The sequence below is a fragment of the Pteropus medius genome, unplaced genomic scaffold (genome assembly GCF_902729225.1).
Source record: "Pteropus medius unplaced genomic scaffold, Ma_sr-lr_union100, whole genome shotgun sequence".
NCBI classification, from domain to species: domain Eukaryota; kingdom Metazoa; phylum Chordata; class Mammalia; order Chiroptera; family Pteropodidae; genus Pteropus; species Pteropus medius.
The window spans coordinates 38391078-38417507 of record NW_024351730.1 but is presented as its reverse complement, the minus strand read 5'-3'; the positions used below and the strand labels follow the sequence as shown (position 1 = coordinate 38417507).

The 26430-nt window shown below is 32.6% G+C and overlaps 1 protein-coding gene across 6 annotated transcripts in view; it reads right to left on the bottom strand.

Annotated features, from left to right (window-relative positions):
- The window catches only part of PDLIM5 (PDZ and LIM domain 5), a 181553-nt gene that overhangs the window by 58381 nt on the left and 96742 nt on the right, over positions 1-26430 (bottom strand). The window contains exons 4-9 of one of the 6 annotated variants that reach the window (XM_039845740.1): positions 19793-19835; positions 17739-17830; positions 9093-9110; positions 8668-8840; positions 8265-8301; positions 6599-7713 (exon numbers count right to left, since the gene is read on the bottom strand). In XM_039845740.1, coding sequence (XP_039701674.1) covers positions 7620-7713; positions 8265-8301; positions 8668-8840; positions 9093-9110; positions 17739-17830; positions 19793-19835 — 457 coding nt within the window. In that variant the 3' untranslated portion in view covers positions 6599-7619. Of the gene's footprint in view, positions 1-6598; positions 7714-8264; positions 8302-8667; positions 8841-9092; positions 9111-17738; positions 18155-19792; positions 19836-26430 lie in introns of those variants that run through there. The other 5 variants (XM_039845739.1, XM_039845735.1, XM_039845737.1 and 2 more) reach the window with 5 other exon arrangements.

Sequence of the window (26430 nt, the reverse complement as noted above, 5' to 3'; positions counted from 1 at the left end):
TTCAAAAAGTTTTAAGTACTATTCTCACAAGGAACTGAAGTGTAGTGCTTACTTATGTTCAATAGATGGCGGCCTTTACATTAGTCACTAAGCCATCATTTGCATGGGGCAGTACAGTCCACCAGTAGAAAATAACAGAGGTAAATTATAAATATTCCAGATTTCGCAATAGACAAAATTATTGCTTGGTTGCATACCCATTTTTTTTAACTTGTGGTCTTTTTTCCAAGTTCATGAACATACTTTACAGGAATGTGTATGATGATGTCAGCTAAGAGATTCTGGCTGTTATTGTTTTATTTTTATTTTTTAAGTTTAGACTATGCTGTGGAAGTCTTGGTGTTCTGTGCTTTGGAACAAATCCAATTGTTAATTCTTACCCCATAAAAATATGTTAAGAATATAAGACTAAGGAATGGTTCCTAATTTCTTTGCATAGTTCATGAAAAATAGAAGTTTTAGGTAATTTATTCAAACAACATGTCTTAATAAGAATATGCAACCAGAGTCCAGTATATTTGTGAAACACAGCAATGATAAAGACATGGCACTGGTCAGCAACCATGTCTTCATTAATTTATTTTCTGTGGATTGTGTATCTCTGAACAAGCTAAAATTTTTAAAAAACTGCTGTAAAAAGGGTACATTTAGAAACATTTGTCTAGTTTCTGCTTTCTAAATATTCAATGAATGTACAAAGATGAAAGGTTACTATTCAAGAGGTAACTTAAAATCTGGTTCTGATGGCCTTCAGCTAGAATCACGTGGACATTATTTAGTGATATGGGACAGCGTATAAGAGTATTTTTCCTCATAACTATTTCAGTTTTGTGTAATGTAACTAGTGACTGGAGTTTGAACTGTTTTCCTACTAAAGGGTAAGGCAGTCATCTTTCCATTGATGAGATTTTCAAATTTGTGAAAATTGAGAATCTCTATAATTCTTAATCCTAATACATGAAAAATCAAAACCTAACATTCCTTGAAGAGATAAAAGACTGATAAAAAGTATGTTTTCACAATGACAACTTTATATTTCTTTTTGCTAACTAAAATACTACTTTATACTTATTTATATAGAAAATTTATATGAAAAATTAATTGCTTCTTGGATAAATATTTTTCTATGTAATAAAACCTCTGAAAATGGTGAGATCAAGAAAATCACCATTTAACTTAATATAAATTGTGTGGTGCTTGACAAAGAATTTATTTTAAGTATAAATGTTTTTAAAAGAATTATCTTTTAATGAAATTTTCTATGGCCTCCCATATTCTCTATGTTGGTAAGCCACATATTATTACTAGTTTTCTATTATTAGTAGTTACTAATAATAAGGCTGTTGTTTCTTTTCAATCAATATTGTAGAGTACACTCAACTTCAAACATTTTCTTGTAATGGTAAAATTATTTCTATTGGTTTTTCCCATTAGAGTACTAAGATTCTCATATACCGGTTTCCAAAATTAGTCAGGTGTTGTCTCGTCAAAGGAGTCACTGAGCTATTCATGTTGAAACAGACCAAAAACACAAAGGAAAAAACAAATTTTCATTTATTTTTTTTTAAAGTCTTCCATGACTATTAACAAACAGATAATAACAGAAGAAAAGTGTCAACTTTTCTCAGACTGCCCGAAGCACAACAATTCTCCTTTTAAACTTAGGTATTATTCTACTTTACTTCCAGTATAGATATTAGTGCGATGGTATTTTTATGAAAACTGGACCTTATACTGAATTTATATTCAACGAAAAGTTATATATACCATACTGTAAACAGTTTCCCTATAATTCAACAATCAGGGAATTGGAGAAATATGCAATTATATACAATGAGTAACCACTTATTAGTGCTAGTTAGTGACCAATATGGTGGGATACTAAAACTCTTGTGTTCAAAGAGCTTGTACTCTAATTAGGGATATATATAGCACATGGAGACAAATACCTGTCATCCAAAGTAGAAAAAGAGTCACCACAACAAAGGTAACAATAATGCTTCTATATGGGTCCAAGTCAGTGATTCTACTTAAAAATAACTTTTTCTTAGATGCTAATCTGTCAAATTGAGTAAAAGGTAGCTGGTATATGTTATGGACTAAATTGTGCCCCTCCCCCACGATTCATACCTTGAAGTCCTAATTAACCCCCAATGTGACACTATTTTCAGAGAGGGCCTTGAAGGAGGTTATTACGGTGAAATGAGGTCACACGGTAGGCCCCTAATCCAAGAAGACTGGTGTCCCTATAAGAAGAGACACCAGAGCTCTCTCTTCTCCTATGCACAGAGGAAAGGGCATGTGAGGACACAGCAAGAAGGTGGCGTCTGCAAGCCAGACAGAGAGGCAGCACCAGGAACCAACCCAGCATCTTAATCTTGGACTTCTAGCTTCTAGAACTGTGATAAAATACATTTCTGTTGTTTAAGGCACCAAGTCTGTAATACCTTGTTACGGCAGCCTGAACTAAAACAGTGTCTAATTTAAGACGTAGTTTACCAGAGATGAATCCTACAATCCTAACACCCAATTTGAAATTTAACTTGTATTTTTCTATATTTGTATTTTAATATTTATATTATATTTATACATTTCTAATAAATGTCCACTTATATATGGATTTATATGTTGAATGTATAGATCTTATTTTCATAGCTACAGCTGCATCCATGAAGAAATACCATGCCTATTAGAATTTATACTATTATACAAAAACTCTTGTCTTCAAAGAGCTCATACTCTAGTTGGAGATTTAGGACATGCAGACAAATATCCATAACAGAAATTAGAAAAGGAGGTGCCAGAGGGGCAAGAATAATAAAGTATGTTACTTCAGAAGTGAGATGACTTCTACCGTGGGGTGGTGCGCTGTGGCTGAGATGTGTGGCTGGAGTTTTAGGAAGAAGTAAGAAAACCTGGGATAGGGAGCATTTTCACTTGGCGTCATTCTCAGTGCATAACACCTGGCATTTTGGGTAGGGTGACACTTCCATCCATAGAATGATTCAGAGCATCACATTTAGAATCCTTAGTCCCTCAGGAGTGCCCTCTGGTCTTATAATATTTATGTTATCCCCCTATACATTTCCAAAGGCTACTCAGAAGCATCTCTCCCAAGAGACAACCAGACATAAACTTTTAAAGATGCGAAGAAAACGGCGAGGTGCTAAATGAAATTTAAGTGACTGATTAAATGATTAATACACTTGATTCTAAAATGTTGCATATAACATACAAAAATATAATATTTTACTAAGTGCTGCTTACCAGTTACAAGTGTTTATTACATTTACTCAGAATTAATCTTAATTTTCCATTTTAAACCTTCTCATTTCATTGATTCAATCATTTTCCCTGAGTAATTTCTAAATGCTTTTATCCAGGCATTACTCCCAGGATGTGTCTGATGCAATCAACAAATAAACATTCTTTCTTTTTGACTTCCATATACTTTTCAGGCTGACTTACCTGATCTTTCATTTTAATGATTTCCCTACATGGTGTTTGTAATCTGGGTTGAAGATTTACGGAGAAGAGACAGATGATAAAGACAGAGTGAATGATGAGAAGATGAAGACAAGAACCACACTGAAGAGAACCTGTGCAACTGAAATCCAAATGGGGACCTGAAAGGTTATGATTCTGTTGAAGATCAGGTTCTCCAGGAAGCAGACCCCAAAACAGAGTTGAGCATGGAGGGTGTTTATTAAAAAGTGCCGTTAAGATCAACACCTGTGGGAGAAAGAAAGGAAGCGCTGGACCTAGAATGGTCCTTCTGATTTGTCCCTATCAGGGCTGAAATGACCAGGCTTTACACCTCCTCTTCCCTTCGATCAGTTCACTGCTTTGGACAGCTCCATGAAGGCTGTGTGGTCTTGCAGCTCAGGTGCTATGTGAAAGCACTGACCCCCGAAGGCTACCTTACTCCCTTACACTCCCAGCAGCAGTGGTATCAAGTCCTCCACTGAAGCATCATCTGGGCGAGCATCACCATGTTCACCACTGATTCTAACTTCATACTTTAAGGACGTGGAAACTCAGAAGCAGAAAGTAGTCAGTCAGTTAGTTACAAATCTGCATTTAAAACACAGAACTTATCATTCCGTGTTTCTTACTATTCTAACCACAAAAATAAAATAATTAAATTAAATTAAATTAAATGTTGATGTCTATTTTGGAAATAATAAGCACGGAAATATTTATTTGGTTTAAGGAACTGCTTGAATCGGGTAAAGAAAAGGAATGAGTCCAAACAATTCCAGACAGGTTTATAAAGAGAACTAAACTGTCAAATTCATCACTAAACTATGAATAGAGATCTGTCAAATTTTTATACATGAAAGTTTTGTTTTTGAATAGCTTTACATATGCTTTACAAGGTATTCTGTTGCCCACATATGTGTTACCAATATATACTGTATTAAATGCCACCTTTTTTTCTAGGTCTTCAATGGGTCTCAGTGGGAAAAGCATTAAACTGCTAACTATGCTCAGGGTTGACACAAACCAGGAGAGTATGTGTACTTTATTTAGCTAGTTGATTAACCTGTTTGGTTCTTCATTTTCTAATTTTATTTGAAAGTGATTAGATATGATAATACGACAACTTCCCATTTAAAATGCTGTGGATAGTAACAGAAATATAAGTTCTTTGACTATGTGCGTAAATATTTCTTTTTATATCATGCTTCCTCTCGTATACCACACTTTGGCCACTCTGTCCTTTCTGTTCTGTGCTTGCCAGGCTTTTTTCCACCTCAGGGTTTCCATGCTCCTTTTCTCTGTCCTGAACACTGACCCCAAGACATCACATGACAGACCCCCTTTCACCTCTCAGGTGACGGCACTAAGGTGATCTCAGAGGTCCACACAATCTACGTATTCCCTCTCTGCTTAAGCCAAATTTCCTTTAACTTAACTTATCTTCTTATCTTGGTAACACAATATCTCAGATCATCTTGTTTATATAGTTATCTGTTATTACCTACAATATATCAGTGCCTGGCATTTAAGTATTCAATCATTCGTGTGAAAGAATGAATGCAGGTGGTGAATGAATATGGTTTATATGATTTTAAATACACATCAGAAACAATAACTGCTCAATTATTTCTCTGGAAAAAAATCATTCTGTATTTCTGAATAAATCTGAATAAAAGGGACTGCTAGTCTCTATCTAAATATCAACACATTTAGTAAACAAGTTATTTTTGATCTGAGTCTTCCTAAAGGACATAATGATGCACAAAACAATATGTTTCTGTCTCCACAGATAATATATTTTTCGAGGTCACAAAACTACTAACTGTGTGGGAAACATTTCATCTTCTGACTGGTAAAACATTTTAAGAAAAAAATGTTGAAAATTCTTAAAAGTAAATGTCCAATTTTACATTAAAAACAAGCCTATGATAAAGACAGTTTATATAAGAGAGACAACAAAAACAACCTATAAATTAAGTCACTAGACTTACAATAATATTTTTGCAAGAAGGTTTTATAATTTTTGGCTAGCTTTTAAGCTAGGAATATAAGATGTCCCAAGAGATTAACTGAGTGCAGGAATTCAACCTCTGACAGGGTCAAATGGAATGTCCTTTGTGATCCTGACTAAACATTTACTCTTATACTCAAATTTGGATCATTCTATTTATCTAAGTCCATGTTTTCAATGCAACATTAAATACTTTTATTTTCAACTAGGCAAGGAATTAAATTTTATTTTCATCTACACCTATTTCAAGTTATAAATTTGATATACATTCTCTTGTCTTTATTAGGGAAATATTCTTTTATTTACCTAAAACTTTCTAATAGTTCTTTCTTTCAACTCTGTAGTTATTCTAGAAATTTGGTTCTTGTGGAAAATACCACGTTTACTCTTCCCAGGCCATTTATTTTCATGAGAATCTGATTCTATCACCTTTGAAACACCATCTTTTGAGATCAGTGAGGAATTACTAGGTATAGGAAAGCTTGGTCTAGAAAGTAGATTTTCTTAGAGAGGCTGGAGGCGGAAATAACTGGGACTGATGTCAGGGTCATAAAATCACAAGCAGTATCTGAAGAAGAATGAATGCAAAACAAGAAAGACATCTTACTATCTTATGAAGTATAGCAGAAATGAGAATAAATAAATCCTGGAATTATATTTTAAATGCATTTGGCATGCCAAATTTTAAATAGTAATCATTCACTAACTGAAATTAATGTTAATTTCTCCAAATTATCAGGCAGTTATCCTAGTCTATAATAACATTAAAATGAAGAAAACTGAAAAATATTAAAATAGAACCTTGAATGCAGGCAATATTCTTCAGAAATCATTTTACACAAAGACTAATTCTATGTTGTGCCATAGTTTAACTTACCTTATCTGTTTCAGAAGATATGTTAAATATTGTAAAAATTCAGGGGAGGAAAAACTGAATATGGGCCACTGTCATAAACCACATTCACATTTTAGCAACCTCGCAGAATTAAAAATGTTTTCCAAATGAAATGTCAAGATAATTATTTATTTTACCCAAGTAATATTGTAAGAAGCCTTGGATAGCATTGTTACTAGCTTCAAGGAAACAAAAAACAAGTACAAAGCTAAGTTAAAGGCAACTTTATTACAATACTTTTCCAAACTTCAAAATGCATTCATAATTGCATTCAGATCTAATATATAATACATTATATTACAAGACAGAAAGCATTTCTGGTCAGGAATTTAGCTTGCTTATATTGCCTAAAACAGAGCTTTCTAGGAATAGCAGCAACACACAATAGTTTATATCACTAAGTAAAATATTTCTATGATGTCACATAAAGAATCATTCATATTGTGATTTATTTTATGATCATTTCCTCTGATTTAGAATAAAGCAAGGCCATCTTTTCTATATCTTACTAGTTAAAGCTTAGAGATATTTCCTTTGGTAGAAAATAGAATGGTTTTTAAAAAATTAACCAAACCAAAAGAACATTGTATTTCCCCACTGCAAATAGGCGCAGAATTCTCTTCTTTCCCTTTTTTAGGAGCCAAATCTGGGCTTTCATCTCTTCATATAACCATCTTGAATAGTACCTTCTTTAAAAGATACCCAAATCTATAATGAACTCTGTTCTAATAAAGTCTTGTTTATTGTTTTAGCTTGCCTCCTCATATTTGCTTACTTAGAATAATTTGCAACCCACTTTTAACATTACATTATAATGAACTTAAGTCACCTTGAGAAATGCAGTAACATAAAGGACGTATTTTTCAAATTAGACAAGAACAATATTTGCTCATCTACCTCTGCTTCAAACGACCAACCCAATTCAACTTATGAAAAGAATTCCTTTTCTAAGGTTACTACCCTAAAAAACAATGGAAACAGATATAAATCCACTGAATAGATCTAGTCCCTTGATACACTCTCTTGGTTTAACATTTGTGAGCTACCGACTAGCACAAAATGTGTTCATCCTCCTCGTTTTCACAACAGCAGGAAATGGTTAGAAAAGTATAGAAAAGGTTCTATTTTTCATAAGGCAAACTTAATACAGCTTTTGCTATGAAGTCGGAAAAAAAGAAAAAGTGAATGAAAAGGTATGTGCTGGCTGCTTGAGGGAGCAAGGCTCATAAATCACTGTACATTAAGAGCACGTGCTGAAACTTCATGGTGCCAGTCACGTAATTTTGTGTATTTGGGACTAAAGACGTGAAGGGGTATCTTTTCCCTGTGGAAATAAAAAAAGAAAAAAGAAAAAGAAAAGAAAAAAGAAAAGTGATAGAAGAGTCATAAGAAAGAGAAAGTTGCTATACTTTGTTCATCATGCAGATAACATGCCTATTAAAGCTTAATTTCACATAGCTGTTTGTCTAATAGCAAAAGATATGAAGGATAGAACATTTTTAGAAATGCAGAAATTAATCTACAGAGCCTTTTTGGAAACATCAATTTTTATGCCCAAAATAAAGTGACTGCAAGACACATGAACTCATTCACAGAGATCTATAGTGTTAGCAAAGCACCCCCAAATATACCCCTCTGCCCACTTATGTCAATACTAAAGAAAATAAGCCTTAGACATAAAATCCAGACAATATCTACTAATTTTAAAATCTGTTAAGTTGTACATTTAAATCCCACAAAAGGCACCAAGTTAAATGCTTAGCATCTAGTTGCAAAGACGAAATGCCATACCATTATACTTGAAAAAGTAAAAAACAAATTGAGACCATTCATGAAAAGCATTCAATTTACAAAAAAAAAAAAAAGACAACTTACTTTGCCTTCTTTGTATTATCAGTTTCAGATTCTTTCACTGAAATATAATAAGCAGATCCAGTATTAGTTTGCTTTTTCAAACTTTAAAATCACTTAAGCAGTTACATGTACCAATCAATACCAAATAGTCAAGCTGCATAGAGCCACTAAAAAAAATTCCCTATCATCCTGTCATTGGTTGTGTACTACAAGCAGCACTAGCACTGCTACTACTGCTTCTGTACTTCTTAATGTAACTCTCCTGGGCTGGTTTCTTATTTACAACATCTGTATTATGCATGGCATAATTTAAAGGCAAACTGTCTCAGGAAAATTATTGTTTCCAAATAATTGTCTCTCTCTCTAAATGCTACTCTCCGTGTAAAGAACATTCATCTACTAGAATCCCTGGGTATTCACTTACGATGTTCAGTCCCAGTGATCTGGGCCAGGATTCGAAAAGAGCGAGACTGCGTTGTGCCCGTCCTCGGACGCCAGTCTTCTGTATCCTCAATCAGTCTCTTCTTGCTGGCATCGCTGTGGGTCGGTATGTGATAAAACTCTGTGTTACGGTCCACAATGTGTTTTCTCGGTGGGCTAGGATTAGGAAGGAAAAAAAGAATTAAGCAATTTTTAATAATATTAAGGGCAAATGTTCCCTGCCAAAGTATTTACGATGTATACATTTAATACTCAGCGTTTTTATGTATTTTGCTTTCAGAAGTATACACAGTCTCATTTTTTTAAAAAAGAGCATTCTTCTAAAATAGAGTAGACTTTTTTTATTAGAAAAAAGGTATGTATATGCTAATATAAAATATTAGTATAAGTATTCAACAAAAAGATTACCGTTTAGGTGGGATTTTCCTTTTAAGTGACAGAAGAAGGCATCAGAAGAGAGATTTCCAACATGATGAAAAGGAAAAGAAAAGATTAAGAAAAGAAGGGAAATGAGAAATTAAAAAGTTTGTAGAAGTTAAAATAAAACAATTTGAAGTTACATACTTGAATTGTTCATCTAATGCCTAACAAAACACAGATATGGACTACATTCACAACCACTGTTAAACATCGATAAGCTGCTAAAATGTACTGGCTTTCACAAAGTCACACTGTTCTGAGGATTACATGAAATAATATATGAGAAAGGGATTTGTAAACTACAGAGTTCAAGAGCTTTGAGTTTGCTAAGAACATTCATTTTTCTCTTAATAAAGCATAAATATTGGGGAATTCACAAGTACATTATTTTAACACTTTAACCTGAGATCTAGTAAGTATAATAAATACTCCTTCTGTCTCTCCTCCCTCTCCCCCCAAATAGGATAAATGAAAACTTTTGGAGACTATGAGTTTAATTTCAGAAGAGGAAAAGGAACCTGAGTCTGGACTAGCAGACTACTGGCACAAGATCCAAGTAGAGCAAGTGCCCAAGAGCATCAGATGTGGGTGGCAACACCTGCTCGGTATAACTTACTGCTAGAAAATCACGGTGCTATCAGAATCCCACATGACTGCTGCCATTTTAATAGTCACACTATCAAAACTGCCTCACTACACTAGGAGAGTTTTTGCCCAGTAAAGGACATGATAGAATTAACATTAACAATGGCTTTAGTGTCAGACAGATAACAGCCTCAGGCACTACATCTACCACTCAGTGTATGTTTTATGCAAGTCATTTGATTTCTCCAAGTCTAGATTCTTCCTAAGAAATGGGGATTGCACCTATTTTAAGTTGTTTTGAAGAATAAGGTAGACAATGTATGTAAAGTGTTTTCAACAGTACCTAATGCAGAGTAATGATTTCATAATGCTTTCTTTTATGATTACTAGAAAAGTTATTTGCCATGCATGTTCTAAAACTGGGTCATCTGCATAAATAATGAAAAGAATCAATAGTATATACATAATTCATAATGCTTATTATAATTTATAGTAAAATTTTAATATTCCAGAAATGAAATAGCTAAGATCTTTTACTAATATTGAACAAAACCTAATCCTTTTTAAAATAGATACTTTTTTTAAAAAATTAGAGAAGAACAGATTACTTCAAAACACACTGTCTTTGGCCGATATAAATTCCTAAACAGACAATACTTTATCTTATGCAATTACCTGGAAAACTTTATTTTGCTACTAAATTTATTGTTTTAAATTTCTCTATCATTATTGAGTGTAGTTTACTCTCAAATAGTGCGAATGTCAAGTATAAGACTATTTTATCATCTATAAAAGGTTTGGTCTATAAAAACACAAAACAGTAGTATCTAATTAAGACACTAAGAATAATAAAATGACACCACTTAGTATTTTTTAGCTACAACACACTTTCAAAAAGTATATTACACCTTGGACTCTGTGACATTAACCACAGCAAAGGTCCTGTGTTAAGTGACATGAAGTTTCTGAACATTTACTTTGTGTTTTCTGGATTTGAAACTCTAGACTCTGATGACTATGATTAAAGAATAGAATAATCTCCATGATTTTATCTTTTTAAAAGTATTTGGGAAGAATATAATCTTAACTATCAAGAACAAATAATTTATTTCAAAATACAGACATACAAAATTATAAAGTTTATTCAAATTTTCAAAAAATACTAAACAAGAAAGGCCCAAACTACACCTCTAACTTCAGTATACACTGTCTATAATACTTATCTATGTCCTTAAGGTTTAGCTTATTAAGTTTTTCCACTGATAAGTGTGTGTATTCTAAACATACCCACCAATCCATATGAAGTTTTCTAGCACAAAAAAACATGTTTCCTGGGCTCCTTAACATATTTGAAAATTCCTGCAAGGAGAAGATAACTAACAAAATTTGCTGGTGGTGTTAAGTTGAAAGCAACACAGAAAGTCACAGAGAGACGATGATGAAAATTACAAAAGAACCACAGATTAGGTACTTACACAGTGCCAGGGTTACTGAAGGAGGAATAATACACACAAAAAAGATGTGATAGAGTAGAGAAGACATTGATGTTCCCAGGATAATGTAAAATAGACAAAGATGAGGCCAAAAAAAGAAGAAAAGAAAAAAATGAAATAACGAAATTCAAAACAATGAATTTACATGAAGATGTTACACAAACATCATGCTTCAAAATAATCACGTAAGTACGGACAAAAATGAATAAATGTTAGTCAAAATTCTGTTACATTGTTATTATTTGAACAGTTTTATCTACATTTTTGTTTCCAAAAACACCAAAAAATACTTTATATATTAATGCTAATTCAAGTCTCAAGTTACTAAGACCAAGAGAAAAAGATCTACTATTTTAAAAATATTTTTAGGTTTCTATAACATTCATTTTAGCATGAATCCAAATTACCATTATGTTCCTAATAAAAGGTAGAAAATAAAATAATTGGATGTAAGGTGTAGAAACAGATTGTTCTAGAATCGCTTTTAAAATCAGAGAATAAAACAGCTCTTACATAATATAAGTAGTATACAGTAATGGCAAGTGTAATCTCACATAAATCATTCTGAATCATATATTATAAAGGAATAATACACTACTTGAAAGTTTTTGTTAAAATGTAGTGGTTATAATGAAAAATATAGGAACCAGAGGGTCATAAATACTAGGCTATCATTTAATTTTTATACTCTCCCCTGTCTACCACCCTCATTCACAAGCAAATCCCAGTAAGTTTAGAACTGATTTATAGGAACTCCATAGTTCTGTATCGTAAGTGACTTAATTATTATCCAGAAAGGCATGTCTCATATGATATAATAAAGGAACTAGGTTAATAACATCTGAAGAGGGAAAACCTCAAAACATAATTCAGCCACATAGTCTATTAAGTACAGAATCATTTTTAAAAAATACAATTGACCCTTGAACAACACGGGGGTTAAGGAAGCTGACAACCCCCCGCCCCACCCCACACAGTTGAAAATCCAGGTATAACTTCTGACTCCCCAAAACTGTGCTGTTCCTTGGTGTCGGCTGCGGGTTTGTTCCAGAACTCCTTGGACACCACACTTCACAGATGCTCAAGTTCCTTATACAAAATGGCACAGAACGATGCACACAGTCATCACTCTGCATCCCTGGAATCCCAACCACTGACCGAAAATATTGTTTTCATTCCACAGTTGGTGAATCCATGGATGTGAAACTCAAGAACATGGAGAACCGACTGTATATTTACTGAAAAAATTACACATGTAAGTGGACCTGTACAGTTCAAACTATGTTGTTCAAGAGTCAACTGTATACTCATATTCCACTAAAGACAGAGAAGATTAAAGTATAAACTCTAGTTTGTCAACACACTGTTGAATCAATCCTCCGCAATAAAGTTTAGTCAGAGTAACTAATAATGCATTATTAACACAGTGAGAAAAACTGCCCACCAGTTTTAACACTAAGATGGTGCAGTGTAGCTCTACTTCCAAATGTCCAAGTCAGTTTCATAAGCTCAACAAAGATCTGAATTTCACTGAACTGGGCTGGGGCAGAGTAAGCTGATTTCAGTAGTTTACCAATATTTATTTTCTCTTTAGCCACAATACAAAGCATTCCCTCCTCTGCTTTGCTGTTTTAAGTAGTAGGGAAATAGTTTTTCAAAATAAACTTCCCTGAGCAGAATTTTAGATATATATTTAAACATTATAAAGTTTCAGGAAAAAATTTTATGTCAACATAAAGTTGGGGTGGGGTTGTTCTATGGTGTAGGGAGGGGCAGCAAAGGGGGGGGCGTAGATTGGGTTCAATGTAAAGATGCCGATTTGAATATGCCAAATATTTTCATGCATTTTAGAAAATGTGCTCAAGTGGAACAGCCCATCCTATACTACAGTGGCATTTGTGCCAAGGTGACAGTCAGATGACCTGGCTTCTTACCCTGGTTGAGTCCTGGGCAAGAAGCTTATTTTTCCTCAACAGTGAAATGAATTATAATTTCTTTGTCTTTTAGACTTCTTGTAGGGCGTATGTCTAACATATTTATTTAAAAGCACTCTGATAACTATATAAAGGTTTGTTGTTAGGATAGATCCTTCGACTGTTTAATATAAAAATAAGTACTATCAAGTCCAACTGTAGTTTATGCACATTATGTATTCAGATAGCCTCAATTCACTCACATTATCTTCAAGTCTATAATATTAAAAACAAATTCCAAGTAACATAAATAAGCCCAGATCACAAATAGGTGATACAAAGGAAGGCACACCAAAATTTGACTTCAAAAAAATGTAGGCTCCAATCTATCGCTTACATATTGCATGACTTAAGAAAATTAAGTAACTTCTCAGTGTTCAATTTTAATGAAAATTAAATGACGTAATGCATTTAGAAACACCTAGCACAATGCACAGTAATACCCAAAAACTAATCTAAATTTTAATTTAGGAAAAATATTTAACCTAAATTAGGCTTAAATTTATTTTTCCACGTCCCATTTTTCCCTCTTTTCAAGTCAAATTGTTTGTTATACTGGAATCCAGTAACTAATCAAAGTCGTATAAGAATTTAACTTCAAAGAGACAAACAATAAATCAGGGTTTGGGGATTTTTCACTAATACCTGGTTGTGCAATATTTCTATGTGAATATAACATGAAACTATTCAATTAGTGAGACCACAGCCACACTGGAATAAAGGTGCTCTAATAATTCAATAGATAACTCTCTTTGGTGTCTTATATATTCTGTATTTCCAATTCTACTCTACAGTGTAATAATAAAGAAATTTCAGCACAAGTTCAGAATCATAATAAAATTTTCATAAAATAATAACAAAATTTTTAAGTTTTTATCTAATATTTTTATCTACTTTTAAAGCTACTGTCAATAACAACAAATACGAAAGTGAGGTTTTAAAGTTTACCACAGTGATTTCCAGTGTCTATGCCAACTACATGTGACATTTAATAAGTTGATAATTATCTCTTAACTAATTTCAAAGGTATACAGATTTTCTATCATCCAGTGACACACATCTGTACATACAGAGGTCTAATCTTCCAGCAATATTGTTTGAAAAATCCAAAAGGTTCTTAGAGACTTTACCTGAGAAACACTGTATTTTTATCTGAATTTGGAAATCAACTCAGTTTCATATATGCCAATCATTAGATATGTTTATGCTTTCTCTATCTTCATCTTTAGCAGTCTAGACTGATACATATTACATTCCCCCAAGGATTACCTCTTTTAAACCATTGCACAGCAAACCCCACATATTTTATAAACAAAGTTAAACACCAATATTTATTACCATACAGCAATTCACCACCACATAGCAATGCAAACCAAACTTATTTAAAAGACTAAATGTGGTTATTCTACATTATGGCTGTTTTGCAAAATTTAACTTAATTTTGCAAAACTCGGGCATTCATGCTGTTGACTCATACATAAATCACCATATTTCCTCTCCAGTAATGTGGATACTAACTTTGTCACTTGTGTTTTCTGCAAAGAGAAAAGCATTTAAAAATATTATTACTATACCATTATATTTTGTATCTTCCAAGGCCAGGTTCTTCAAAATACCATATAGGAACTGTTAGAAAAAAATGCAGTCCAAAGAAACTGAAATTTATTAAGAGGATGCATGAAAGACTTACCTCTTGAAAGCAGTGGCACATTATAATGCAATGGCATATGGAAAGGGAAAAGGTAGATCACTTAAACTACCTGATGCAAAATAGCTTCTCTTCCAGTTTAGTCCCATTTTGCTGTGAGTAGGAGAGTAATAAAAAAGCAGCGAGCCAATACCAATAGTTTTTATATGTAAAGGAAAGATTAAAAATTTCTTATAGTGCCTGATTCATTATTATTTATGAGGAAAAGGAATGCTTAGATAATATTATTAAGAAATATTCTGAAAATATCAACATAATTATAGATGTTATACTATTAGAATGAGTAAATCTCTCAGTAATTATACATAATTAATAAGCACTTGTTTCTGTCGTATGTTTATTAATGCTATATATATTTGGGTGAAATATCTATCACACTGGCAAAGTAGACAGTTACTTTAAATCACTTAAAAACTAAGTCCCCTTGCTTTGAGGAAAAAAATAACATGCATTTAACCTTACGTCTTTCTAAAATCTTAAATTTTTGGTTACCAGCATACATTATTTTTTAAATAAAATGTAATTAATAGAAAGTAACAATTCTCAACTTTAAAAAGAGTTCTGTTTCGATTCTTTTGTAACATTATAAAAATATGAGAAATTTAATAATTACACAATTAGTAAAAACACTAACAGTGATTTCAGAAAGTTTGGCGCTTGATGCAGGAAATGCACTGATCATTAAAACATCATCTCTTCAAAATGACACATCACTGACAAGTAAAGTGTGTGATTTATTTTTGATTTCTCTAATCTAAATATAGTTAAGAGAAAGGGCACTGCAAATTTGTTTTAGAATTTCACAGATATCACACTTTGTTTTCGAGTAATCAAGTCATCATTGTCCTAACATCTGGACGACATATGAAATCAAGCTATTTTTAAATACACCCAGGTTGCAAATGCAAAGCAGTAACTTGCTTGTTAATGATACAAAATATGTAATAATCTCTCTTCTCCTGAATCTTGCACAGTGCTGGACACCAGGCATGTGCTCAATAATCACATGGCGATTGATTAAAAAGCTATGATAAAGTCTGTATAACTATACCACTGCCTATAGTTCCAGTTTGAAATAATAAGCTTTAAATCACTTCAAGTTTAATCATCACAGCTGTACTTATAAAATACAAAATTTAAGCTCGATATTTTCAAATGTTTTAAATGTAGTGCTTTTCCAAGCCTCAATTTGTTTTTACCTCTATAATTTTCCATTAAAAACACTTTCATATAAAATTTCTATAAGTGTTAATAAGAAGATTTTAGCTCAAACATCTCCTTCAATGGACTTTTTTTCTATTGAACCTGGAATTTAATGAACATAGTAAACTGTTTTTAGTTTTCTATGGGGCAAGTATTTATCAGGCAGCATCTGCCTTTTCAGAATATCTACTTTGATTACTCTTAAATATATTGCTTTAAAACAGACATATTATTTATATATATATATATACATATATTATTTATATATGTGTGTGTATATATATATATATTTATATATATATATATATATATATATATATATATATATATATATATATATATATATATATATATAAAACCAAACACATCTCAACACTACATACTATTTCTCTTCCTCACATGAAAGAATAACATTCTTCAAAGACACTAATTTTCCCCAATATATGTATCAAAACTTTAAAAAGCCAGTCATAACCACAAAACCCTATGCAGAGCCCAGTAGTAGCTGCTCTCCCAGACCTCTTCCTGCTCTCTCTCAGCAGCAGCCTGGAACCCTGCCACTCTCTTTTTCAAAGCCCCAAAGTTACCATGGCAGCAGTGCTACTGAAAGCACAGTTCCTTCATTACATGAATTAACATTAGGAAGGGATTATCTCAGAACCTATCCACACAATTATTTTAATTATATTTTCCTGGGAACTGGCACTGGTAAAAACCATCACACATGCAGATTATTTCTCTTGTTTTCCTTTTAAAGTACATTTTGTCACAATAAATCTGATCAAAATGAGTTTATAAAAATGACTTTGGCTTAAAGTATGGTCACTGAATTAAAAAGATATAAAATGACCATCTGTAAATGAAGAGTGCTAAAAACAGACTTTAACCATATTTTTAAATGTATTCAAAAGGAGAAAATTATAAGAAACAGATTTTCAAAAACTTTTGCTAACATTATAAATTTAGTTTTCATTGCTTTAAATCCATTCATTTTTAGAAAAATCTTTACAATGAAAATACTCTTTAATTTCCTTCTGATGTTTTATAAGCATCCCCTGAAGTTACTGTTCTGTCATTACTGTTTGCTTTTTAAAGACTAAATTCTAGCTTAAGCTTATCTGAAAAAAATGTTGCTAGCTACTGACCTACGCTAATGCATCACAGAGACATGAGTCAAAATTAATTTGTTTTCTATCTTTGTAAGACAAATTCCTAGGGAAAAAAAACTTCTTATAAACTCATTTCCTCTCTTCTTAAGATATAATACACATCTTAAGAAGCTGACCCTACTATAATCACTGTTTAAACTTTTTGTGGCTAATAAAAGGATGGAAAATTTGAGGAAGAAAGATTCAAGATTTGCCTTGCATTATAAGTGCCAGCTGCTCAATGTTGTGACAGGACTTGGAGAAAAAGAGTTACAGAGTATGTTACATGGTTCACAACATGTCAAAATGCATAATTAGGTTTTGATTAACCTTTAATTGCCTTGCAGAAAGTGCTGTATATATAAAATAATATAAAGCTACAGGTTAATGAAGCAAATAAAACTTCATCTCCCTTCCTTCAAAAAAACAGTTGATTTGGGGGGATTTAGATTAAGTGTTTCCTGGAAATTGCCTGAAAGAATAGTTTTGTTTGATAAGAGCAGAAAGCACCCTTGGCCACCTACCCATTTTGCTGTTTACTGTCACCCTGGGATCCTCTTCTCTGTCCCTCTGCTAGCTCCTGAGCAGTCTCGGAACACACGCTGGTGACTGTGGGCTGCCGTGGGACATTAACTGCAGGTTTACCAGCGCTCAGTGCAGGTGAATGCTGGTCAGCACTAAGATTGGCATTAGCATGCAGTCCAGATGCAGCGAATGGGGGAGGAGTGACAGCAGCCACGGGAGGGGAAGCATGTGATGAAGTGGTCGCGTGGGCCGGGGTGAAGGCGGACGATGGTGATGGGATGGATGTGACTTTTGGTGAAGACATAGAACCAAAGGGCCGTGGTGTCTTATTGTAGGCCATGTTGGTTGTGGAAGTGACTTTGGACACAGCAGGAGATGAAATGGGTACAGGTTTAACTACTTCTTTAGGTTCTCCCTATGTAAAATAAAAATAAACATACACAAAAACACACCAAATACATGCAAAATAGATTCACTGAAAAGAACACACAGCTAGTTTTTAAAAAGACAAACACAATTATGTTAGCAGCCCAAACTTTACATGTTTTTAGATAAAAACAATGAGTTGATATAGCATAACATGCATGCTAACTGTTCCCAACATGCATAACACAGATGCACACACTGAATTTTTTTTTTTTTTAATAAAAATGAAAGGAGTTTCAAAATATTTAGGAAATAGAGCAGGAAAGCTATGAAAAAGCCTAAAGGCCATCATAAGTGTCAATTTAGACATATTCCAAAGGAAAAAAATTTAAATACCCCAAATAAATAATACATTGCTAACCAAAATGTTTATTTTAAAATATCCAGAGTCTCAACTATAATTCCATCTTTCAAACATGTTTAATTATTCTCTAGAGCATAATTATTTGATTCATGCAGAAGCAACAGCACATTTCTAACTCTTCAGTGAAAAAACATATAAAGAAGGAATAAGATCATTTTCATCTAACTCAGAAATGTGCACATTCTAATTAATTATTTTGAATCAAGAAACTGCTTTTAAAAAAATCTACGAAAAAGCAAGTGAATTAACAAAACAAAATCCATCCTTTCCCTTTCCTGCAATCTACGAGTTTCTCTCTCTGGAATGTTTTAAGATATCATTCAGGGAATTAACAGGAGTAAAATTCTTTCCCTTTTCCAAAATAAATATTTAATAGTTTCATGAGAGAAAAAAATTATCTTAGACGTTTCTTCACTGCTATAAGCCAAAGAAAAAATAACTAGTAAGAAAGAACAGTTCCTCCTAATATTAACAGAATGTGTTTGTAAATCCCTATTCCAAAGCAAGTGCAAAGTTTTTTTTAAAAAAAAGCAAAACAGGTTGAGCTTCTATGACATTCAAGAAGAAATCCCTACTCACCCTACCATCCTGGATGAAAAACAATAAAAAATTTTAAAAAGCATGTAGTGGTGGCTCTATTATGTTTAATTTTAAGAAAACAAAGTTAGTCTAAATTAATCTTATAAAGATAATAAAGCTGAGGGGGGTGGATATCTCAGCAAATCAATATCAGTAATTCAATGGAAAGACACAAGTAAAAGAAAAAAGAAAACCCCCAAAAGAATAAACCAGATGTATATGAATAATGGTTTAGGATAACTTAAGGATATATATATGAAAAAAACGAGGCATTTGCCAATAACCTAATCCAAAAATACTCTGAAAATGTAATTTAAAATTTATTATTATTAATAAAAAGTTACTAAAGACACTGTGATATTCATTTGCAGTAACTACTTATTTATTCTCTTTAGAATATGTGAATAAAGATAGGCAAATTAAAAGTGAATGTAAGAAATTTGGGCATAAGTTATTGATAATATATGTCAATGGAATAATGTTTCATAAAATATGTATAATTACAGATAGTAATTCTGTATGTGTTGATTTCAATTTTCCTCTGTCATCTTTAAAGGGACAGAAATGAGGTAAATTATACTGAAACAATAAATTGTCAGTATGGCCTGAGAAAGGAATGCAAATTAAAGGCAATCAGAAGGGACTATCAGATGGTACCCTAGTGATACAAGATAAGAAACACACCTTTTGAACAGGAACCGGCTCGGGCCTGGGTGTAGCAGATGCTCTAGGAAGAAAAAAGAGAGAGAAAAGGGGGGAAAAAACATGAATTTTTATAAACTTGCAAATTTCTTATTAATTTAATCTTAACGTTGTATACCTTAACATATGCTAAATCAACAGAATTTAGTTTCATAATTCATGGTTTTGACTATTCACAATCTACTAATCAGTTCATGGAACTCAAAAAGCTGCAAGATCCAATACTCTTACACACTAGGTATTTGTGCTCTACATACTCAAATTGGAAAGACAAACACCAAACCTGTTTGTTAATGTACTCATAATTAATCTTTAAATTAAAGCTATTCCTTATCCAAAGGGACAATATATAATAAACATGACTTTCTGATCCTTGAGTGGTTCCCAAAATATCTCATCTGAATCTCAATCTCCAATAGTATCTGCCTTTTCTTCTAAAATCCATGAATATGTCTATAAGATATTGGGTATCTTTGTGAAGATACTGAATAAATTCTGGTTGAACTGGGTCACCAAATGAGTATTTATATTCTTAAATGTGTCTGCAAGTTAATTACTTGTTATGCTAAAACTAAACTGTAAGTTCTCCCATTAGGCTGTCATTTCAGTCAAGGTGATGACCATACCATGTACCATTTGAGTCCCAGTATCAGCACTGTGCCTGACATGTACTAGGTCATCAGTAATGAAAGGAGAAAACAAGGACAGGACAAAAATCCATGCACAGGACTGGACTATTTCCAAATTCAAATTAATTATTTTTAATATATATTTTAGTCTTATTACTGTCCCTTTGGTTAGTGTGCTGCACAAATAGTAACAATAATTGATCTAGAGCAATTATCTCAAACAATCATGACAAATAACCGAGTGACAACTATTGTTATCCTTATTTTTCATATAAGGAAGTTCAAAGTTAAAGTAAATTACTTACTAGGATGGAGCTAAGGCTAACAGTTCTTATAACAATATACTGGCTATAGTCAAAGGCAGTAACTAAATGACTGAGAAAGGTTCTAATGATTTAAAGACTATCCAGTATTAAGGTACATGTTGTATTTAATAATGCCAGAAGCAATCTGACTCCTCTTATACCACACAAGCCTGAAGATAAGACATCAAGTGCAGAATTTAAGAAATATAACCATTGTACGTAAATAACAAGTGATAACTTTAAACTACAAACCATGAGATCATTTTACTTATAGAGACAACAAACATATCACCAACAGAAGATGCTAGCATAGGTCTCTATGAGCATAATCTAGTAATGAACTTCCAAACAACATTTTTAGCAGCAACTGAATTTTCCAAACTAATTTGGTTAGCTAGGGCAAGCACCGATTGAATAACTGGCTAACCTAATGAGAGGCTGTAATATGTGGTTACTGCTACACAAAATTATACTCTGCAGTTGCCTAACTTTTCATGTGTATTCTCAAATAGACTTTCCACTTGTATGCTCAAATTTCTTTTAGCTTGGAGGGTTATTATAACAAGCAAAGGAAACAACTTTGAGTACAGAATAGTGCCATCTTCGTTTCATTAAAATTTCACAATATGTAAATCATAAAGGATCTGTGAATTAAAACCACCCTAGACATTATGGACAGTTTGCCATAATAGAGAGGATGGTATCTTTTTCCATTTGGATCCTTAAAGGTCCATGAAGCTCTTCTAGCAACATAAAAACAATTTATAAAAAGGAACATGATGTGTAACAGTCACTAGGCTTCCGAACAGAATAAAATGCATATGTTCATGCTATGAAAACAAACTCTTTAGTTTTTTCTAGATATTCGTTCTTATTTAAACAGCGTTAGCAACAATAACAAAAGCCACAGAATAGTTTTCACTAATTTTGTAGTTTGACATCTTACTTTATTGAAAAAGCATAGAATGTTAATGAGTCCTAACACACTTTGAGAATTGAAAGTTCTACAAAAATACTACTTGAAATTCCGGATTCACAGAAAAAATTTTAAAATCTGAAACTTCAATCTGTTTGCCCTGCTTCCTTCTGATAAGGTCTCACAAGTGCAGTGACATGAATTAAGACAAGCAGTCAGAGAAAAGAACTGCAACAGGCCCTCAAATTCCCATGATTGAGTCTGTTACATATTAAAAACACCAACGTTTTATACAAAATAAAAAAAAAAAAAGCAGACTAGCTTATAGTTAAATGTCAAATAAAACAGTTAACCCTAGATGTACTAAACATTAGTTCTATTGGTTTAAATATTTAAATAACCACCAAATGAGTCATGGAATCACTGATACTTAGAAGTTTCCTTAGAGTTACTTTATCATATGCCAATTAGGTTATTTGTTTGACCTCTGTTTGAATATTTACGGGAGCTCACAATTTAAGTCATGCAATTTTTTAATGATTCTGTTTAAAATGGCCTTCATTTTTGTGTGTTATTTCGCTTTTTGGAGTAAAAAGAAGTTAACCTGTCCGCATTAAAAATATTTAGAAAAACAGCTGAAACACATATAAGGTACATAAAATCTATAACATGCATTAATTACATTTTAAAAGATCAGTAGACTATGTAAATCTTATAAATGTAATTACATACTTGTATGACACAAACTATCATGGTTCAGAAAATTTTTAATACATGACAAATAAAATCTACAAAATTAATAAATAGCAGTAAAACCAGTTTTTTTAAAAAAATCAAACTTTACTAATTATAGAATAATGAAATTAAAAGATCACCTTTACTTTGAAATATGTAAAGATTTTTTTTTTTAATGTTACTACATAATGCTTGTGAGACTACTCTATATATTACTGGAATAACTATGTATCATTATAGCTCTTTTGGAAAATAATTTGGCATTAGTTTATGAAAAGCATTGAAGAAAACTCATGCTTTTTTATATATTAATCAAGTTCTGGGAATTTATTGTTATGAAAATAATCTGAAATATGGAAAAGTTTTTATGTGTAAAAATATTTCTTCCTTACAGTGTAACTTATAATAGTGAAAAAATGTAAACAACCAATTAAACCTACAAGAAAATTGTTAACTGCAATATAACCACATGATGAATTGGTATACAATGATTAAATCATTCTTAGAAAAAAAATGAATTGCATGATAACATGCTTACTTTATCAGGTTAATTGGAAAAAGATGACATAAAATAGCATGTACAACATGATCAGTGCATAGAAAAAAGTGGATAGAAACACATCATTTTAATAGAGCCTCCATATTAATGATGTTTGTTTTTTTTCTCTTTTGTATGTTTTCCATATTTTATGCAACATACATGTGCTGCATTTTATAATAAGTAACACTATATCTCAACGCACCCTTCATAAAAGCTACTTTCCAAGCCACGAAACAAACAACCACCAAAAAAAAACATTGTTACCAATGATATTTGAGAAACTTGAAGTTAGAGTTACATGAGCATCTTAATCACAGGACTCTCAGAGTCTTTAAATACCTACAGAAGAAAATACTATGCATTGTTGTCCATACCTATCTGAAGTATGGAATACTCATTTATTTAAAATATTCATTTATTTAGGGAGCATTTTTCAAGACTCAAGTTAGGAAGAGGAAAATCCCTCTGGGAAATGATATTTTAAAGAAATTACATCTCTGTAAGTTTGAAATGTTTACTTAGGTCTCCTATATGCAGCTAAAATTAAGGGGAAGAAATATTACAGTCCATAAAATCCTCGAAACCTTTAATTGTATAGAACATCTTTCTTATCAAACTAGTGCTTTCTTGAGCTTTGTTCAATAAATTATCCAAAGACTATGAGCATAATTTAATCAATGTACATATTTCCTATAGTCCGTGGGGGAGAAAGTCCTAACATACAAATAAGAAAAACTATTCCTCAAAAGTAAAATTTTATAGTTGTTTTTTATTTTTAAGAAAAATATTATATTGAGCATCTGCTCCTTTACCTTGGAAATGTCATAGAGTACTTAAAAGTGAATAATTTTGCAAAGATTTTAAAGAAAGTTTTAAAAACAGGTGTAATTATTAAAAATTATTCCTACATTTTTCTCCTCAAATGCTGGGAAATATACAATAGGATAACATATTTCCCTTTCAACCACAGTGATCATCACAAATCACTTTTGTGTAGTGTGTTTCAAACCAGCGGAGATCTTGGCAATGGCTTAGTGCCACAGACTCAACAATTCGCTTATTGTTCTCTCTTTGCTTAGTGCAAAGCCACTGTATGGGAGTAAGCCATGATGGTGAGAGCCTAGTGCCTTGGCCCAGTGCTATCCTTAGCTCACAGAATTCAAAGAACAAAGCTGTCAGTGTGGTTAGAACAATCTATTCTGAAAGTTGATTAATTTTTGTAGGAGCAGTATCCAAAATAAAAATCCCTGATGCATTACAACCAGAACCTCTGGCTGAACAGTTGAAAGGAGTTCTAAGTTATAACAGATCGTATTAGAAACTAGAATTGTGATGCTCTGGTTAGAATAATGTATAGGAAATATGTTGTAAATAAGCAACAGCTCTATCAAGGGCAAGATTTAGAGGAATCAATCAGAACTGCACCTTAGGAACATGGTGTTATATTTAATGGTGTTATATTTAAGTTGTATTTTTCACTAATTGATGCATTTTCTAATACTACTTTTTAAAATAACAAGTTTTTAATTAATAAAGTAGCTAATGAATGTTCACATTAGTGTTTAAGAATGAGGAATTAAGCAACAGAACTAGACTGATAAATATTATTCACAATATTTATTATGTATTGGTGACTGCTTCAATCATATTTAAGATACTTAACTCATAAACAACCATACAGAAAAGAGGAGGATTCTTAGTTCACCTTCTGTGAGATGAGCTTTATCTAAGTTTCCCACAGTATAGCCATCTTTGGGCTCAGTGACCTCAGGACCCATAAACACTAGGGTACATCATTAATCACTTTAATTGCAAAGTTGTCAATTTGCAATAACAAAGCAAGTCCAGAAGGGAAAAAGTGAGCATTCAAGTGTGCAGAAGGATGTCTCTTTAAACAATTCCCCTATATTTTATTGTACTTCCAGTCAGTTTACTTTCCTAAAAACTCAAACCTAAATCACTTATGGCAATGTATCAGACTTTTTTCTAAATAATTTGAGACTATGTAGATTATATTTTCCATTAGCAAAAGTAAAAAAGTTATATATCAGCATATTATAGCACCTTTTAGTTTATAAAAGATTATACTCACCATATGCACATGCAGTCATACACATGGTTTCACTTGCTTTTCTTTCTTTTCTTCCCTTTCTTTTTCTGTCTTTCTTTCTTTTCCTCTTTCTCATTCTTTACATCTTCCCTATCTTACAATGGGAACTAACAAAGTATATTTTTTCCACTAGAGAAAAAGAAATAACCCCAAACTGGGCAGACTTTAAAGAGTAGGAAAAAGAAGGTAAGACGACGGAAGCAAGGGAATTACTCTAGTCCATCAAACCACCTGGGGTCCCCTCTGTTTGAGCTGGGTTTAAAAGTGGATAAGGCTCTGAAAAGTCCAGTACAGGCAGTTATCACTTGATAATGACTTCCCCTGGTAAAGGTGACAGCTCTTGTTGTAAAGATCGTTTTTTGGAGGTCATAACAGTTGACGGGGTTTCAGAAGAAATTTTCATCAACCAGTTGTAAATCAAGCCAGAGAAGGAGAGAGGGATGGGAGGAAGAAGAAAGGACTCCTATGAGCTTCCCTAATTCACATGGTATACTATTTTCAAGGAGAAAAAAAAATGCAGAGGGGAGGAAGGGAAGTAGACAAGGGAGCATTAGGCTAAATTTAAAATAAAATATTTCCCATTATATAAATAATGAGAACATAACCGTCAGCATTACAGCTACCATTTATTGGGGTCTTAGGAGAGGTTCAACACTAAATTAAAGGCCTTATATATAATATATCACTTAAGTTTCAAAAATAAAGCCTAGATGTCAAATAACTTGGACTAGTAAAAAGTTTAACACCAATGTCCACATTATCTTCCCTGTAATATATCCATCTCACCCAATAAGAGCCAACAAATTAACAAATACTTCTTCCTCTCATGATGTGCTGCTTTATTTTCTGTGGCTGAAGTTCACCAATTCAATTCTATCAAGATCTTCAGAAATGCAAATGAATACTGATCAATTTTAATAACTAGTTTTGGTGACAGTTTTACATATTACTTTACATCCTTCACTTAAGAGCATCCTTTCATCTGCCCAGTCGTCAACATTTATTGAGCTGTTAGTACTGTTCCAGGGTTTGGGAATACGGTGGAAGACAAGTCAAAGAAAGCCCCAGCCTGAAATCTCCATCTAATGAAAGAGACAGATAATAAGCCACTAAAGAAGATAGTTTCAGAAGTGATAAATGCAAAGTCCAGTACAGGACTTTAAGTCCAGTCAAACTATTCTACTTGATTTTAGATGGAAATTTATTTTTACTCAACATTATTTCTACAAGAACATTTTTATCAGAGCAGAAAATTTCATCTATCCATGATGCCTCCTGTCCACATTCAAAATAACCTCAGGATCATTTAAGGGGGAAAAAATGCATTTTTCTAACTAGTATTTATAAAATAATTTCTATCGAAAAGAATGTTGAAGTGGTTGTA